At 39.4% G+C, this 16,929-nt stretch overlaps 1 protein-coding gene across 2 annotated transcripts; it reads right to left on the reverse strand.

Moving 5' to 3' along the window:
• Positions 1 to 1,026: 1,026 nt before the first annotated feature.
• LOC142836394 (uncharacterized) lies at positions 1,027 to 16,075 on the reverse strand. Of its 2 annotated transcripts, XM_075950648.1 has the most exons (5): positions 15,934 to 16,075; positions 5,869 to 5,995; positions 5,603 to 5,663; positions 3,375 to 4,251; positions 1,027 to 2,831 (listed from the first exon to the last, which is right to left on the reverse strand). In XM_075950648.1, the coding sequence occupies exons 1-5, from the start codon at positions 15,979 to 15,981 to the stop codon at positions 2,811 to 2,813; spliced, it is 1,134 nt and encodes a 377-aa protein (XP_075806763.1). In that variant the 5' UTR covers positions 15,982 to 16,075; the 3' UTR covers positions 1,027 to 2,810. The 2 variants fall into 2 exon arrangements, with proteins under 2 accessions (XP_075806763.1, XP_075806762.1); XM_075950647.1 differs by lacking the exon at positions 15,934 to 16,075 and adding an exon at positions 6,904 to 6,954 and having other exon boundaries at positions 1,027 to 4,251.
• Positions 16,076 to 16,929: the final 854 nt, after the last annotated feature.

Here is a 16,929-nt window from a genome sequence, read left to right on the forward strand (position 1 = left end):
GAGAGCACCTGAGCTGTGGATTCTTACAGCAAGCTCCTCATGTACAAATCACAGCATGTCAGAGGGTCATGATGTCATCTGCACAGCTATGTGAGCAACAAATGCCCACCTCAGCACCTTCAGCTTCACAAAAGTGAACATGGGTCAGCAGCCCCTTAGAGTCAATGGTGTTAAGACTTATACTGAAATTATAGACAAAAGGCAAATTCTTCTGGAACTTCAGATTAGCTTTGTAGGAAAATGTGAGATTAAGTGGAAATTTGGGTTTAGAAACATCTTAAGGCACCAAGTTTAAATCAGTGTCTGATGCAATCAACCTTCTTTTTTTTTTCTGAATCATTAGGGCTGGGGTAAAGATGAATTTAGGATCAACTATTCCCACTTTACTGCTATTAATGTCATGCTCATGGGGTTGAGTAGATGGCTCAGCACCTAAGAGCAAAGGCTTCTCATCCACAGGGCCTTGTTGTGATTTGCAGCACCGAAGAGACAGCTCACAATACTCTAACTTCGGTCATGATTTGACACCATTTTCTGGTCTCCAGTTGTAACTGACATGCATTTGGTATACACAGAGGCAAGACTTATATACCTAGATTACTTTAAATTCTTTTCGAAAATAACGTATACATGAAGATAACCTTTTCACAATATTTAATCCCAAATACAGATGTCTTTTTACCATCTGCATATCTGGTGCCCTAGGCCAGATGAGGCATCAGATCTCTTGGACCTTGAATTACAGGTACTTCCAAGCTATGTAATGTAGGTGGTAGGATCCAGACTTGCTTACTCAACAGGAGCAATACTACTGAGCAAACCCTATAGTTTCCAAACATAACATAATATAACACGTCAGATGGAAGTGTGTATGTCCTACAGCCCAAGTGTAGAAATAAGTGAAAAAATTCTAGAAGTAATATAAGTTTCCTAGGATAGAATTCAACTCATCAGGCTTAGAAGAAACCAAATTCATAAACAGAGACAATTTTATGGCATTCAAAAAATAAACTAACACATTCCAAATAAGGTGATTAAAAGTATTTTATTTTCATTTGCAAATAAGATTATCCAAATTGTTCTGTTTACCTCTATCCTTGGGTGAAAATATGTTTAAAATCTGAAAAGAAGACAACATTTTAGTGACATAATGTGTTGACTAATTTTGAGAATCAGTGATATGTCTCAGTGGGAAATGGCTAAGATGTGGAAACCTCATCTTGATCCCCATATGAAGAAGGAAAAAAGGAAATCCTATAAAGTTGTCTTCCTGTCTTTACGTATGTATCATGACCCCCAAAAGCCATAACCCCCCCCACACACACACCCAGAATTTTTAAAAATAAATCTTATTGCCATTGCATTATCTGGCACATCTGAATAATTCCCTTAGAATGCTGCACTTCAAGATAAAGTATAAAATCGATAACTAACAGGGACATGAAGAAAGATGGAAACTCAAATTATACACACACACACACATCCATAGCACACTAAGATATGTGATGAAATACATAGTTGATTGATGATTACCCTACATTAGTACATCTCTACCAGACAAATGAAAATGCTGCTTGGAATACACATGAGGCATTTAATGATTATTCTATTCTATTCTATTAAACATTTTAACATCAACATCATTTAAACATGTTAATAAATAAATGTATCAGGGTTACATCATCTACCCTTGGACTTTTATTAAGGAGGCTGACATATGACAATCATGAATTCAAATGTAGCCCTTACTAATTACTGACATCAGAGCTGGGCTGGATAATGTACAACACCTCAGGGGAATTTGTGAAAACATAAAAAACAAAAACAGAAAAAAGCCCACCATTTTGACACCCTTTCTTCAAAAGCATGATCACACATGGCCTCATATTTAAATAAACAATGGACCACTTATATGCTGGACATGCCATTCTATGCACTGCAGCAGAAAAATGCCTATTACACAGTGAAAGAATAAAAGAAGATGACCAGAAATCCAATAAAGAATATAAGGACCACAAAATAAATTTCTCTAAATGGATTTACCACATACACTTCCGCATCTACCTCAAAGGTTCAAAATAGAAACCACATTGCAGTAATCTCCACCATCTATCTTGATAGAACATGGTAACCAATTTACTGACTGCAAGGTCAGTATGATGAAAAAGAAATCAAATAACATTTTTCTTGAAACTGAATTAAAGTATTATGTCTAAAGTCTTTACTAAATTGTTTACATGAATAGAATTTATGAATAAATTATTTCCTATTTCCTGACATCAAGATGATATATGAAGGTTTTAGCATATTTACAGGGCCAGAGGCATGGCTAAGCAGTTAAGAGAAGTTCGTTGCCAGGATGAAGGGCGGGTTTTTGACAAATTTCTGTAATTCCTTTTAAAGATCATCCAAGTGTTTAAACTTTTGGGAACCAGCATGTACATGAACATATCCACACAAAGACACACTGACAGCAACAAGTAAAATTAAGTCACTAAACAATCTGATTTTCATTGAAAAAAATTTTTTTCTTGAATACATTTACTCCTACAACACAGTAGTTGAAGCATCTCAAGGCTTACTTACTGTTTCTATTTGTCATATACTAGCTCACGTAACAGAAAACAAGCACTGTAGGGCTGATGGCAGACAAATCAGTCTTTCTCAGTTACAACGCATGTCCCGGGGTGAGTATGCAATTTCACATCCACACACCATTTCCACTTTCTACTTCAGGCTGTAGGTGGAAGATGTGAGTTCTCAGCAGTCTGTTTTAACTTCCATGTTTGACACTTGCTTCCATGCCACTTTCATGGTATTTCGGTATCCCTCTAGAACCAAATTGACTCTTTCTTAAATTGACTTAGACATAATGTTTTATCACAACAACACAAAGGCACTAAAACACCTCCATTAAGTTTTATACCTGGATGACATATTTCATGTAATTGAAGAGAACTGTGGAAGAAAAAGAGGTTACCTCAAAATTTAAATTCATAGGGCTTTTGTCTATGTGAGTCTGCAGGTGCAAAATAAAGAGGGACATCATAATGCTTGAACAGATTGGTGACACCTGTCATTTTTTTCCCCAGAATAATTTCATGTAAATGAATGTAAGTGGGTTGACTAAAGATCTTACCAAAACCATTATGTCAGATTTCCTTCAGTATTAATGTTTTCAGGTCCTCAAGAACGACTTGAAAAGACTTTAAGAGACCAGCTAACACTAAAAGTTTAACTCCTGTATAAAGACTACCATGAAGTGCAAAACTTTACCACATTTAATACATTTATAGGGTTTCTCTACACAATGATTTTTTTCTCATCATTTCAAAGACTCCAGAAGCATGCAAAGGCTTTGCCACATTACTTACATCCACAGGGTTTCTCTGCAGTATATGTTCCTTTATGTATATGGAGATTATCGGGAAAATCAAAGGCTTTACCACATTGCTACATTTATTGGGTTTCTCTCCAGTATGTGTTCTTCCATGCATTTGAAGACTATGGTGTTGTGAAAAGGCTTTTTCACATTGATTACATTTGTAAGGTTTCTCTCCAGTATGCGTTCTTTTATGTATTCGGAGATGACTGTGCTGTGAAAAGGCTTTAGCACATTGATTACATTTGTAGGGTTTCTCTCCAGTATGTGTTCTTTTATGTTCTTGGAGATGACTTTGTCGTGAAAAGGCTTTAACACATAGATTACATTTGTAGGGCTTTTCTTCAGCATGAGTTCCTTTATGTCTTTGGAGATTGCCAGCACACGCAAAGGCTTTACCACATTGATTACATTCATAAGGTTTCTCTCCAGAATGTGTTCTTTTATGTATTTGGAGTCGACTGTGAAGTGTAAAGGCTTTATCACACTGATTACATTTGTAGGGTTTCTCTCCAGAATGTGTTCTTTTATGTATTTGGAGAGTACTGTGTTGTGAAAAGGCTTTAGCACATTGATTACATTCATAAGGTTTCTCTCCAGTATGTGTTCTTTCATGTCTTCTGAGACTACTGGCACATGTAAAGGCTTTACCACATTGTTTACATTCAAAGGTTTTCTCTCCAACATGTGTTGCTTTATGTACTTGGAGAATGCTGTTGTGTGTAAAGGCTTCACCATATTGAATACTTTCATAGGGTTTCTCTCCAGGATGAATTCTTACATGCCTCTGAAGATGACTGTGATATGAAAAGGCTTTAGAACATTGAGTATATTCAGAGGGATTCTCTCTTGTATGGCCTTTTCTGTATCTGTGAGGATAATAGACACAAGTAAGAGATTCATCACATTTATTACACTGATAAATATTTATATCTCTATGAATTAATTTTACAAATTGGTCTAAATGTTAAGAGGAAAATGACTTTATTGTTTACAATCATAATGTACTCCTTTATTAAGTGTTGTTTTGTGTCTCTGAAGGTATGTATAACAGTAAGAGTCTTTATTATAGGGTCCACATTTATAGTATCTTTTGTTCTATATGAGATTCTTCATACATTTGAAGAGAACTGGGAAGAACTCAGAACTTTAACATACATACTGCACTCATAAATTTTCTAATACTGTGACTCATACTATAATTGTAAAATAAACCAGAACAAACACACTACTCATTCCACTACTCATAGGACTTTCCTGCAGTGTAAGCTTATTAATGTACTCTCAATTGTTGGAAAAAAATAATTTTAGACTTGTATCACATTAAAAACTTCTACGGAAAGTGGTGACTACTGCATATCTTCTCATTGTCCTGTTGCAAGTTATGTTGCTTCTTTCCATATCCCCATGCTCACATGGCTTTTATGCAGAGTGATATATGATACACTGATGAAGGAAGAATAATAAAATGATTCCACACTGCATTCACACAACTTGAATTTCTATTCCTCATAGACATGTGGTAAAAGTATTAACGTTTCTCTTCAACAATGTTCTTTTTTTGGTTTTCTTCAAGACAAGATTTCTCGGTAGCTTTGGTGCCTGTCCTTGAACTAGCTCTTGTAGACCAGGGTGGCTTTGAATTCACAGAGATCCGCCTGGATTAAAAGTGCGCGCCATCACTGCCCACAATGCTCTTAACTGTCAAAAAATGTCCCTCTCACTAAACTTAGGAAAGTCACAAGTAGATGAGGAACACTAGTTTACTCTGAAGGTTCTGGATCTATACATATCACCTATTTAACACATATACTTTTTGTAATGTCTGAGTAGTATGAAACTAAACAGATAGGCTGTTGTACAGCATAGCTATCATGGAGATGTAATTCAAATGTGGATATCAGTCAAGGCACTGTTATCCTATATTCTTTCTTAGAAAAATGCCTTGCGGGGGGGGGGGAGGGAAATGGGAGGCGGTTGCGGGGAGGAGGCAGAAATCCTTAATAAATAAATAAATTAAAAAAAAAATAAAGATTTTGCTAAAAAAAAAAAAAAAAGAAAAATGCCTTGCAAACACACATCAGCTACCTGACATTGGGGTATTTACTTTTCTGAGAATTTAATAGTTACCAGTATACTTTAAACTGTGCTTATTTACACTGTTGCACACATTAAAATTTCTCCATATGCACATTTGAATACTTTGCATATGAAAATTACCTTCCATGTCTTCCAGAACGTTGACAATGTTCTTCTATATTATAGTCTTCCCAACTGTAGCCTAAAACACAGTACCAGAAAATGTATGATATATCATGGGAAAATGTGAAAAATTTAAGTTACTCTCTTCAGTGAACCTTAGAAGCATGCCAAATTTATTTACCTCATTCTTCCACTTTCTCATCAACAGAAATTACAGACAAGTATCAATAACCAAGGAACAGTTGTCGCTTTATTTTAAAATGTGATGGAAAATTCAGTCTTACCTATATCGGTGAGGTTCCTATAGGTCTCCAGCATCACGTCGTTGTAGAGATTCTTCTGGGAAGGATCCAGCAAAGCCCACTCCTCCCAAGTGAAGTTTACATGCACATCATCATAGGTCACCGCATCCTAAAATATTCCATACATGTGTACAACAGAAGGTGTGGCACTGACAGCACGCTGAATGCATATTTGACAATATATTCATATGATTCTGGGGCTCCCCAAACTTATACCATCACAAAGAAGTTCTAATCAACTCACTTTAGAAAAAAAAGCAACAATGAGGTTCACCTGTCATTTCTACACCCTTTGTCTAGGACATAGGCTTACAAGAGAAATGCATATTAAGAGACATAAAGAGAAGCAAGCAAACAGATCAAAGTATACATCTGATAAACTGAAAGAACTAACTACAAAAAAGATGGGCTAGGTGGGTGTATTGAATCATGCCTTTAAGTCCAGCACTCTGGAGGTAAAGAAAGGTGAATTTAATTGAGTTAGATGGCAGCCAGGCCTATGCAGTGAAATTTAAGGGTAGCTATATTAGTTACATATTAGTCAGACTCTGTCTCCCCCATAAAAATAAACTGAACAAAAATGTGGAAAGAACTAACAGAATCTTACTGAAGTTTCTACAAAGAATTATGCATTATACTCCAGTTCAGCATCAGAAACCAGTTTAAACTATACCAATCATATGATTTTACTAAAGGGAATGGATGTTTAAAGTTACAAATGAACAGGTAAAAACATTAGCGATGTAAATGCTGATCATAAGTAAACAACAGGATAGAAGAGATGGCTTGGTATTCAAGAGATCTTGTCAGTCTTACAGAGAGGTGGGCTCGATTGGCAGTACTTACACGGGGCTCACAACTACCCACTACCACAAGTTCAGGGATTGTAAGGCTATCTTCTGATTGTTGTGAGGACAAGGCACACATGTGGTGCATATTCATGTATACAGACACAAGACACATATTGACTCAAAAGAATTCAAAGCAAACACAGTTAGTAGGAATAATGCCACAAACCAGCATTTGAATGAATCAGAAGGCTCAGGTAGTATTAAGATCATAATACTGTCATCCTAGGAAAGAGAATGACACACTCTGTCAGACTTCAAAATTCAAAATGTAAGTGAAGTTCAGGAAAACAGCATATACTTGATATGTACAAAACTACATTCTAGGGCTACCAGCCAAGAATATAAAAAAAAGAAACCCAGACATGATGCCCCCATTTTAATCACAGGATGAAGAAACCAGAATCATGTGGGTCTCTGAATTTAGACCAGTCTGATCTACAGAAATACTTTCAAGACAGTCAGGGCTACACAGAGAAACTTTGTCTTCTGCACCAAATGTTAACAGAAAATTAAAAATGTCAGGCTACAAAAATGGCTTACCTTGAACAGCAATTGCATCGAATGTATCTTACGGGTTTTAGTGATGCCATCTATAATGTGGTGAACTCATGACAGCCAGAAACAACAAACAGGAGCTAAGGAAAATGGCTATGGAATGCGCAGGTGATTGGGTTGTACCAGTGCCTATGCTTGAGCCCAGCTGTGCTGGCTGGGAATGTGTCTAGGTGACAGTGTTGTAGTGTGGATGTGGTGGCTTAGCTCTTGTGAAAGTTGTTGCTGGGGTTTGGAGTACAGTTGCACTGTACTTTTCCTGAGTCTCAGATGTGCCTTTGATAAGAAAAGTTGTCTTCAGGGTGGCTATGACTGGTGAAGAGGTGTTTATTACTGCCATACTTGTCATGGGTAAAGGTTTGTTTGTGTTAGTGACTTTGTCCTGTGTTAATGAGAGTGGACTGAAAGCTGACTTTTTAGGAAGTGGGTTTCTGAGTTCCAGATGATCGAATGGCATCCTCTGGTGTGCTTAATGCTGTTGACGATGTTGTCATGGTGCTATTTGTTTCCTAGGGCTTGGAGATGAGCCCATTCCAGAGCTAGCGGACTTTAGTAGTGAAAGAGTTGTACCTAGAGGTATGCTAACATCAGAAATTGTCTGTGCTGATTGAATTCCTCATGTACATCTTTGGCTACCTCCATTCCCTACATGCAGTTATCCATGACAGATGTCTCATATCTGACTTAGGTATCTTAACATTCTGTGGTCTCAAAATTCATCCCAGTCTTCATGCTCAAAGTTGCTGATTCATAGCTGCTCAGATATACAGAAAATTTTAGCATGCCCTGGTTTTACTTCAATTACAGATAAGAAAAGGCAATGACCTAAAATTAACCTTGCATTAAGTGATTCCTAAGTCCTCGCCTTCACTTCAGTTTATTGATGTTGAGGAGATTTACTGCTTGTGTCTTACTCTCAGGAAAAATAATTAACCATTTGCCCACAGCCCAGAGGAAGACAAACCTCCACTGGCACCTCTGATAGGCATCAAGACCAAGATCTGATAATGTAGAGGCTTGGTTATCCTCATTGTTTCAACTGCTTAGAGCAATAGGTGTAAATTTCATATCTAAAAGTCCCTCAGAGCTTGCTAATATTTGGAAAAAGTGCTAATGGACCAAGGGCAATTAACTTCCCTTGTACGTACTTTGCCCCTTTACTCCCTGTGCCTTCAACATTCTGTGTGTCTTTATAGCTGGGTAAGGACAAAGAGTTAATAGAAACTGGAGCAGAAGTTGGAGTAGAAGTGTCCCAGAAACTAGCAGAGATTAGAAAATGAAGGAGGAGGAAGAAGAGAAGAAAGAGAAGAATGCAGTAGAGAACTGGAGTTGGAATTAGAATTGAGACAGAGAATTGAGCTAAGAAATTACAGACAGGACAAAAGAATTAGAATAGAAAACAAGAAAGCACAATAAAAAGACATGCTCAGGGGGGAAAAATGCATGTGACTTGATTCGTTTTACCCTCAGATTTCCATAATTATTTTACCCTCACCAGATATCACACCATAGCCGGACCTTGAAGGGGTCTGAAGGGCTGCTACCCTCAAAGATCCTGATTCTAAATATTAAATCGGAACTGCAGAACTTCTAGATGATACTAGGTAAATGAGGCTTCTCGAAATTTGGAAACCTGTCAGCTCTCTGTTCCCAATGCTCTGAGCAGAGGAAGCCTGTGTAATGCTGTTAATCATAGGCCTGTTGCCTTGGTCCAGGGAGCTGCAAGGACCTCATGGTCCATCAGAGGACAGAGAATGTGGCTGAAGGTTCCTACCCAAATCCAAGGAGGACCACCACACTGGGATCTGCTCCTCCTGACCTTGAATCAGAAACCTTCCCAGCCTGCCCATGCTCTCCCCTCAGGATCCTTACAGCAGCACAGGCAGAAGACAGAACCACTAGTATCTACTTTGTTATAAAGTCAAGCCTGCAGCCTGGCAGATCAGAATGGAGGACCTGATTGACTAGTGAGGACTGAGTGAAAAGAGCAGCTCCCAGAGAGTTACAGTGTGTTTAAAGACTGCACAGTGATTCCTGGATCTGCCATCCACACAAGACCTTTTATAGATCTGCAGAGATCTGCATTTCAATAGTACTTGTCCTGGCTCAAACAGCTGAACCTGATATATTCCTGCACTCCATAGGCACTTCCCCTTCTTCCTCCTGGACACACCTATGGCTAGCGTGCACAGTCCATTATACAATGTGTGGTGGAGTGATTCCCCTTTCCACCATCTAGAAAGGTGACCAAAATATTAAAAATTAAAGAGAGGTTTTAGGTCACAAAATGAGATGTTTGTTTTATGGCTTCATGCTGATGTCTAGTAAACTCGGGTACTTTTTAATTAGTTGTAACAGAAACTTCAGACAACCAGGAGAGAAAAGCAAGAATGAAATCACAAACAAGAAAATAGAACTTTCTTCCATCAGAAGGTTGGCGGATGGCTCCATTGCTTTAGGTGTTTTATTCCTGCAATACATTTCAATCTTTTGACAATTTAATAACAATATGAAGTTTAGGCTTCATGGTAAGTTGAATATTTAGAAATGAAACAAGGAAGAATGCCTATATGAGCATTATTATTAATAGAACATCTTCCTCTAGGCATGTGAAAAAAAGAAAAATCAACAGTAGTAGTGAAAGTTCACCACTTGAACAGAACTGATAGAATAAATCTTTCTATGTAGGTAAAAATTGGATTTATTAGAATCTCTCCCCACCTGTGGTCCAATTAGTCCAATATTGGCTGACTAACAGTTGAAAGTTAAAAAAATCCAATAATTCTTTAATCCATAAGGCTGAATGTCTCAGCTGATATTCAGTATATACCAGAGTTCCTGAGAATGGACTCTAAAGATAGTAAATGAATGACCTTCCTAGGCAATGCCATGACAATCAGGCAAAGAGAAAGAGCTTTATTCTTCAGTGTTCTTTATGTGCATAGGCTGCCACCAGAGGTCTGCCTTAGATTAAAGGTGGATCTTATTACCTAAAAGATCAAGATTAATTAATTACTTAAAGGCCTTCCAAATTTCAAACCTTTAATTAAGAATAATCCCTCACAGGTATACCCAATTCTTTGTGTATTAGTTAATTACAGAGGCATCAGTTTAGGTACCAAGAATAGTCATCACAACAGACAAGACAGTAGACCTAACAAAGATTTCTTACCTGAAGAAGGCAAGAATATGGGAGTCATTTTCTAGGCAAGAGAAGCACGGGGATTTTACTTGAGGAATCTGGACACGTTCATATAGAGTTCTGCTACTGTCACAATAACAAAGGACAGAGAACATAGCCATAGAAAACATAAAGGAAAAGTCACCTATCAGCACTGTGGTTGACGCTCTTAGCTGGATAGTTCTGCTGAGCTACTGTACCCTTAGAACAAGGCTGCTTTTGCTTCTAAGCAAGATGTCTCAGAAGGCCACAGCTACTTCCATGAAAAATCAAAAAAAGTTCATTTTCACTGGCCCTGGCTACTGTATGCCTCAGGACTCTGAAATCATTGTAGAGAATTCATTCTTTCCTTTTTATAACTTTTCTAAAAATTTTACTTTTATGGGTCTTTGCACAGTACTTACAGAGGCCAGAAGAGGGCAGAATATGCCTGGGACTGGTTTTAGAGCAAATGGCTAACTATCCTATTGGTTCTGGGAATGGAAGATGGGTCCCCTGTAACAACTTTAATGGAGCCATCTCTCTAGTGCGTTTTATTATTTAAAGTTTATTATATACATTTTAATTAAAAGATGTTTCATCTTGGTTCCCTCTTCACTCCATCCCTTTTCAGATGCTTCCCTTCCAAAAACTGCTTCCTTAATAAGTGTGTTTGAATAAGCATGCTGAAATATATGAATACAGCCTGCGGAGTCATTTTTATTGGTTCTATTACATAGTTGCAGGACTAATGATATTGTCACATAGAACAGTAAAGAAATTATGCATTAGTCACACAGATGAGGACTCAAACTTTTAAGTAGAGGATCACTATTAAAAGTGTGTTTCAGTAGGAGGCCTTACAGATGTTCATAAATTCATATCCAAGGTCTTTTCATTTTAAGCAGCAAACATGACAGTGGAGTAGTCTCTTTTCTATTAAACTGAAAAAAAATTAAATAACCTGACTCAAAGTAATCTGAGTCAATCACTTGACTCATACTTATAAAACAATCACTTGACTCATCCTTATAAAACAAGACCTTTCCATCTATCGAAACAGAAAAGAAAATAATTAATCACATCTATGGAAATCAAAACCTAACTGCTTCCTATATTATCACATTATGCAAATTCTGAGACTCTTAATGATATTCTGGGCTCTCATAGATGGAGGAAGCCCCATGTTTCAGTCTCTTCCATCCCTATCACACACAGCTTTCCTACCATCCCAATTCTAGACAACTACAGATCTCCTTGTCATCCTACAGACCAAAAATCTACCACAGCTTCAGGAGTCCACTGTAGTCATTAACCTCTCAGGGCCTTTCCAGAGCTGTTTCAAACCAGTTACCACATCATCAGTTCTCCATGGGACCTTCAATCTTGGACTGGCAGTCAAGATACCAAAGCAGAAGAATCCCAGCAAAGCCCAGTGTGGAAAGCAAGCAGGGGTAATTTCTAGTCCTTCAACCTACACTGACTCTACTTTTTACCGGACAGCTTATAGACTTTGAGAGGATGCGAAGGAGGAAATGAAGAAAGCCAGCATGAGGCATGAAGGAGATGTGAAAGGACTGGTGAATACAGAAGAGGAACTGCTGTTCCCAGGACACTAGAGCTGCCGACATGTCTCTGAGTCCCAAGATCACTTCCCTGGAGTCTCTACTGTCTGGGTCATCTAGTGATAACCTCCAGGAGATGGTGCACAGGGTGGAGTCTGATGAAGTGCTCTAATTCCCAGCCTTATAGTTACTGTTACTGTTCTTGCCTCAAACCAGCATGAACTGCTATTAGTCAAGTGACAAGGACACTGAAATGTGAGCAGGGAAGGGACAGAAATATATTTACCCCATCTAATCAGCAGCCTGGCAAAGTCTTCTCCTTATCCCCTACCCTCACACATTCTGAGAGTACACGACTATAGAAATGTTGTGAGCTTGAATTTCAAGGCAACTGGGACTCATATCTCCCACAGCTCAGACCTTGGGGTTCACATGCCTCGTGGAAAAAGACACCTTCAGCAATTGGGGTGAGATTGTATACAGGTGTATAGGCTTGCTCTGGGCCAGGATACAGTTCCCTGAGCCCACAACAGTCTTATCTATTGTTGGAGCCTGACTTCATTCCCCACTATACACTCAGTCCTTGGATGATGTTGAAACCCTCAAACTCCAGCCTCTGCTTCCTAAATTATGTGATCACAGGTATGGGACACCATGTCTGGCTTTGGTGACTTCTTATTCAACTTGACAGAGTGTCAGGGCTTACATGTGGAACATGTAAGAACATGTGCAAACTAAAAAGTGAGTAAAAAGAACATTTGTAAAAAACAGTCATGGGTTGGACACACTGTATCCAGAGTCAGGAAGCAGGCAGTGATAAATTTTGGTCATTATTATGTAACTCATTATTACCAAATCCATGGAATAGAATGGTGTTATAACTTCCAGAAGGAAAAAGAGTCTTCTCATCTCAACGAACTTAATATACAAGCTAATCTCTCATAAGCACATCCATAGAATAACATGATCTAGATAAGCTTTCAAAGGCATGCCACCAGTATTGCTCCTTGGCTGATTCAATGTTTTATGAGGTTGAAAATCAATATTAACCATCACACAAAATTAGTAAAGTTTGCTGTGTAGAATGCCTGTGTAGACAGGGACAATATTCCTGTTTTTTTTTTTTGTTTTTGTTTTTGTTTTTTTTTTTTTTTGCAATAACACAAATACCAATGAGCCATGTTTGAAGGCAAGGTAAAAGCCTTTTGAGTATGAACTTACACTTTCCCAGATGTAAGCAGCAATTTTCCGAGGAAATCAAGAGCAGGATTAAGAGCCTTATGTACAGTAAGGCACCGTACATAACTCTTCTGATCCATGCTTTTACCTTAGCAAGACAGAATACTACCCAAGCCACTTTAGGAACTGATTTATGATTTTGTTACTAAAACAAGGAGATAGAGAGACAAAGACAAAGAGGCAAAGAGAAAGAGTGTGTTTCCTTCAGCATCTTTGAGACAAGAGTAAAAGCATCAAGAGTAAAGTATGATATTGGTGACTTACCCTTGCACCTTGGATTGATTGCTACCAGAATACTAGAACCCATGAACACTTAATCCCAAACCTTACTTACATACACGAGGAATGCATTCTGTGTGCAACATGTTCATTGTGAAGTTACTGGAAATACTGTCTGATATAGCTATTGTGATAAATGAGAAAGGCTAATGCTCATATTTGTACCAAGTTTGATAGCCATAGACACCAATGACCAAGAGGACACTAAAAATACCAATTTTAACAAAAGAAACCCATTGAAATGCTATTTAACACCAATTTGGAGAAATATCACAGAAGCACCAGCCCTTTACAATTTCAACTTGGGAGAAATGTCTCTTAAATCATCCTTCTACCTTATGAAGAACAAGGGAAGAATAGATTTGAGATGTCAGACATAAAAATAGCACCAAACACAAAATTCCTCTCAGCATTTTTGGCCTCAAACATATGACAGACCAACTCTGTGATTGGCACCCAGGACAATAAAACTACAGAGATTGTAAACAAAAATGTATACAATTATTCTGATTGGAAGCAGAATGAGGAGCCAGATTAATTGACTGGGATGACATCAACATCTGCCACACACAAACACACACACACACAAAAAAAACAAAACAAAAAAACCCACAAGATTACCAGAACTGTACCTCAGTAATAGGAGAAAATGATGGAAGCATTTTTTCTCTTCAAATATAGTTCTACTGCCATATAGATCCAAATGTACAAATTTCCTTTTTGGACTATACCCAAAATGGAATAGGCCAAACATGACTGTAGTGTTTGTGGCCAAACTCCCCAACCTACCGTACTATAGTAAGATGGACATATGGATAGGGAAGGCTGAAACTGACTCATTTCTACCTATATGATGGGATGGAAATTACAGCATTGGGGACACAACATTCAGATTTCCATTGAGTTTTGGCTCACTGCCAAAACCCTTCACATCTTTATGGTTTTGAAGCCTCACCACCTGATAAGAATCCATGCAGACAAGACACATTGTGCCTGCATAGTGTTCTACAGAACTCAGATTATAGACACAGCATGCTAAAGGTCTGTTCTTTGACAGGGGAGCAGGAAATAGGGAGACCATTTTGGCTGGCTGTAAATCAAGACTTGTCTCCTTGTTATGGCTGGTTATTCCTGGGGAACAAATATTTGCAACTTATCATACTAATCTCTAACAGCCATGGTTAGCATACTACTTATCTTTGCCATATCTGGAAGACAGTCCTCCCTTAGCTTAATTCTACTTTGTGGCTTACTGTCTCCTAAGAATGGGTAACTCCTTATACCATCAATTCTATTACCATCCATTCTGCTCTTCTACACCACAGTTGAGCAGTGGAGTGCTGCTCTCCACAGGGGATACTGTTTGCCAGTTCCATAAAATTAACTATGGATATTCACTGGGATAGATCCGAAACCTAAATGTTAAATTTTACAAGTGCAGAGCTTCTAGAAGATACCAGACAGACCAGTGTTAAAATACAGCACAAGAGGGATTTTCGCAGGTCCAAAGAGTCCCACGGTGGGCGAGAGACAAGACAAGCAGATCTCACATACATGAAGAGTTTTATTGGAAGAAGGTGGGAAGGGAGCAAAATGAGAGAAGGGGAGTGCAGAGCTGCCTCATGGGAAGACACACAGAGAGAGAGAGAGAGAGAGACAGAGAGAGAGAGAGAGAGAGAGAGAGAGAGAGAGAGAGAGAGAGAGAGAGAGAGAGACAGACAGAGAGAGACAGAGAGAGAGAGATAAAGAAACAGAGAGACAGTCAGAGTGAGTGACAGAGAGAGAGGGTGACAGAGAAACATGGCTCAAACACCACCTATCTCTTCAGAGAAATAGCAGAAAGGAAGTTGGAGTGGGCAGAGCTTATCTCTTAAAGGGGCTTTCGGTGCCTGCCTACAGACCACACACTGACCTAACAGTATGGACTCTGGTTTGGCCAGTGTCCTGCCTGAATGCACCCAGCCAGGGAACAGGGGACAGGCCAGAATAATGCCTGAATCCTAACAATCAGGGCTTTCTGAGATTGACAAGTTTGCCTTCCATAGTAACAGTACAAGCACTACAGGTGCCAGCATTTCACAGTGACAGCAACTACTACGATATTTCTAAGTCTTGCTCCCGGTTAGCTGCACAGACACAGCCCACAGAGTCAAGTGCAGCCCAAGCCCAGGAAGTTGCAAGGACTACATAGGACACGTAGGGCCGGGAAGGAATATGCGGGACACGCAGGGCAAGAAAGGTACATGTGGGGCAAGCGGGACCACGCAGGACCACGCTGGACCCTGCGGAACTCTGCGTCTGGCCGCTAGCTCCCACCCAGTCCCAGGAAGGACCCACCACCTGGCTCCTGCTGCTCAGCAGGCCGCTCCTCCCCATCTGGGAACAGAAGCCCCTCACTCACCATGGCAGGCCACCCCTTCCCGTCTGGGCACAGAAGCCCCTTGCTCATCACGGCGCGGGTGCCGAGTGCTCTACCCACAATGGATCCCACAGAGCAGCACAGGGCACAACTTCCGACTTCCTCAGCAGGGAAGCTGAGCCAGAAAGCTAGGTCCCGGAAGAAGAACCCGCCCATCTGACTGGCTCAAGGCCCTGATTGGTTAGTGAAGTTTGAGTGACAAGACCTGGTGAGGCGAAGGGACACAGCACAGGCCTGACTTAAACCTGTAAAACAGAACTATCCAGTTTGGCTAGAGATTTGCAGAAAATTCCTCAGCAAGTGTCTTGTTAATATAAACCAATAGGTTCATTTTGAGAGAAGGAATCAGGCAATTCAGTTAACATTGCATACAGAAACACAGGATATCTCTAGAACATTATAGACAAGTCCACAGTGGCCATGGGCTTGATAACCACAGTCCCAAGTGTGGAAAGAGATGGTTCTCAGGCTATGAAACAACCTTTTCCCAAAGGCCAGGGTCCCAGACCTTTATCATCTCTCACAAGCATATTCCTAGTTTCAGAGAAGGAACTCTTTTCTCCCACTCTATACACCAGGGCCTCAGGGAAACCTCCTAAGACAGGTTCCAAAACTCAGAGATGCCTAGTTTCTCAAGTATCTAGTAGAAATTCTGAACTTTGACATTTATGTGTAAGATCCACTTGGAGTTATTTTGAGAAGATATGCCCCGAAATAACAACACACAAACTGTGTTCATTCAAATACTGCTTGGCCCATTACCTCTAGCCCTTACTGGCTAATTCTGGTATCCCGATCAACCCATCTCTAATAAACTGTGTAGCTCCGATCTTACAGGGAAAGATTCAGTATGTCTGACCTGGCGGCTTGCTTCATCGCGTGTGTCTGCCCTAGAGCTAGGAGCGTGGTGTCTCTGTGCTCTCTTCCTCTTCCTCCCAGCATTCTGTTCTGTTTACTCCTCCCACCTATGTTTTAACC

The sequence above is a fragment of the Microtus pennsylvanicus genome, chromosome 16, assembly GCF_037038515.1.
Source record: "Microtus pennsylvanicus isolate mMicPen1 chromosome 16, mMicPen1.hap1, whole genome shotgun sequence".
Taxonomy (NCBI): domain Eukaryota; kingdom Metazoa; phylum Chordata; class Mammalia; order Rodentia; family Cricetidae; genus Microtus; species Microtus pennsylvanicus.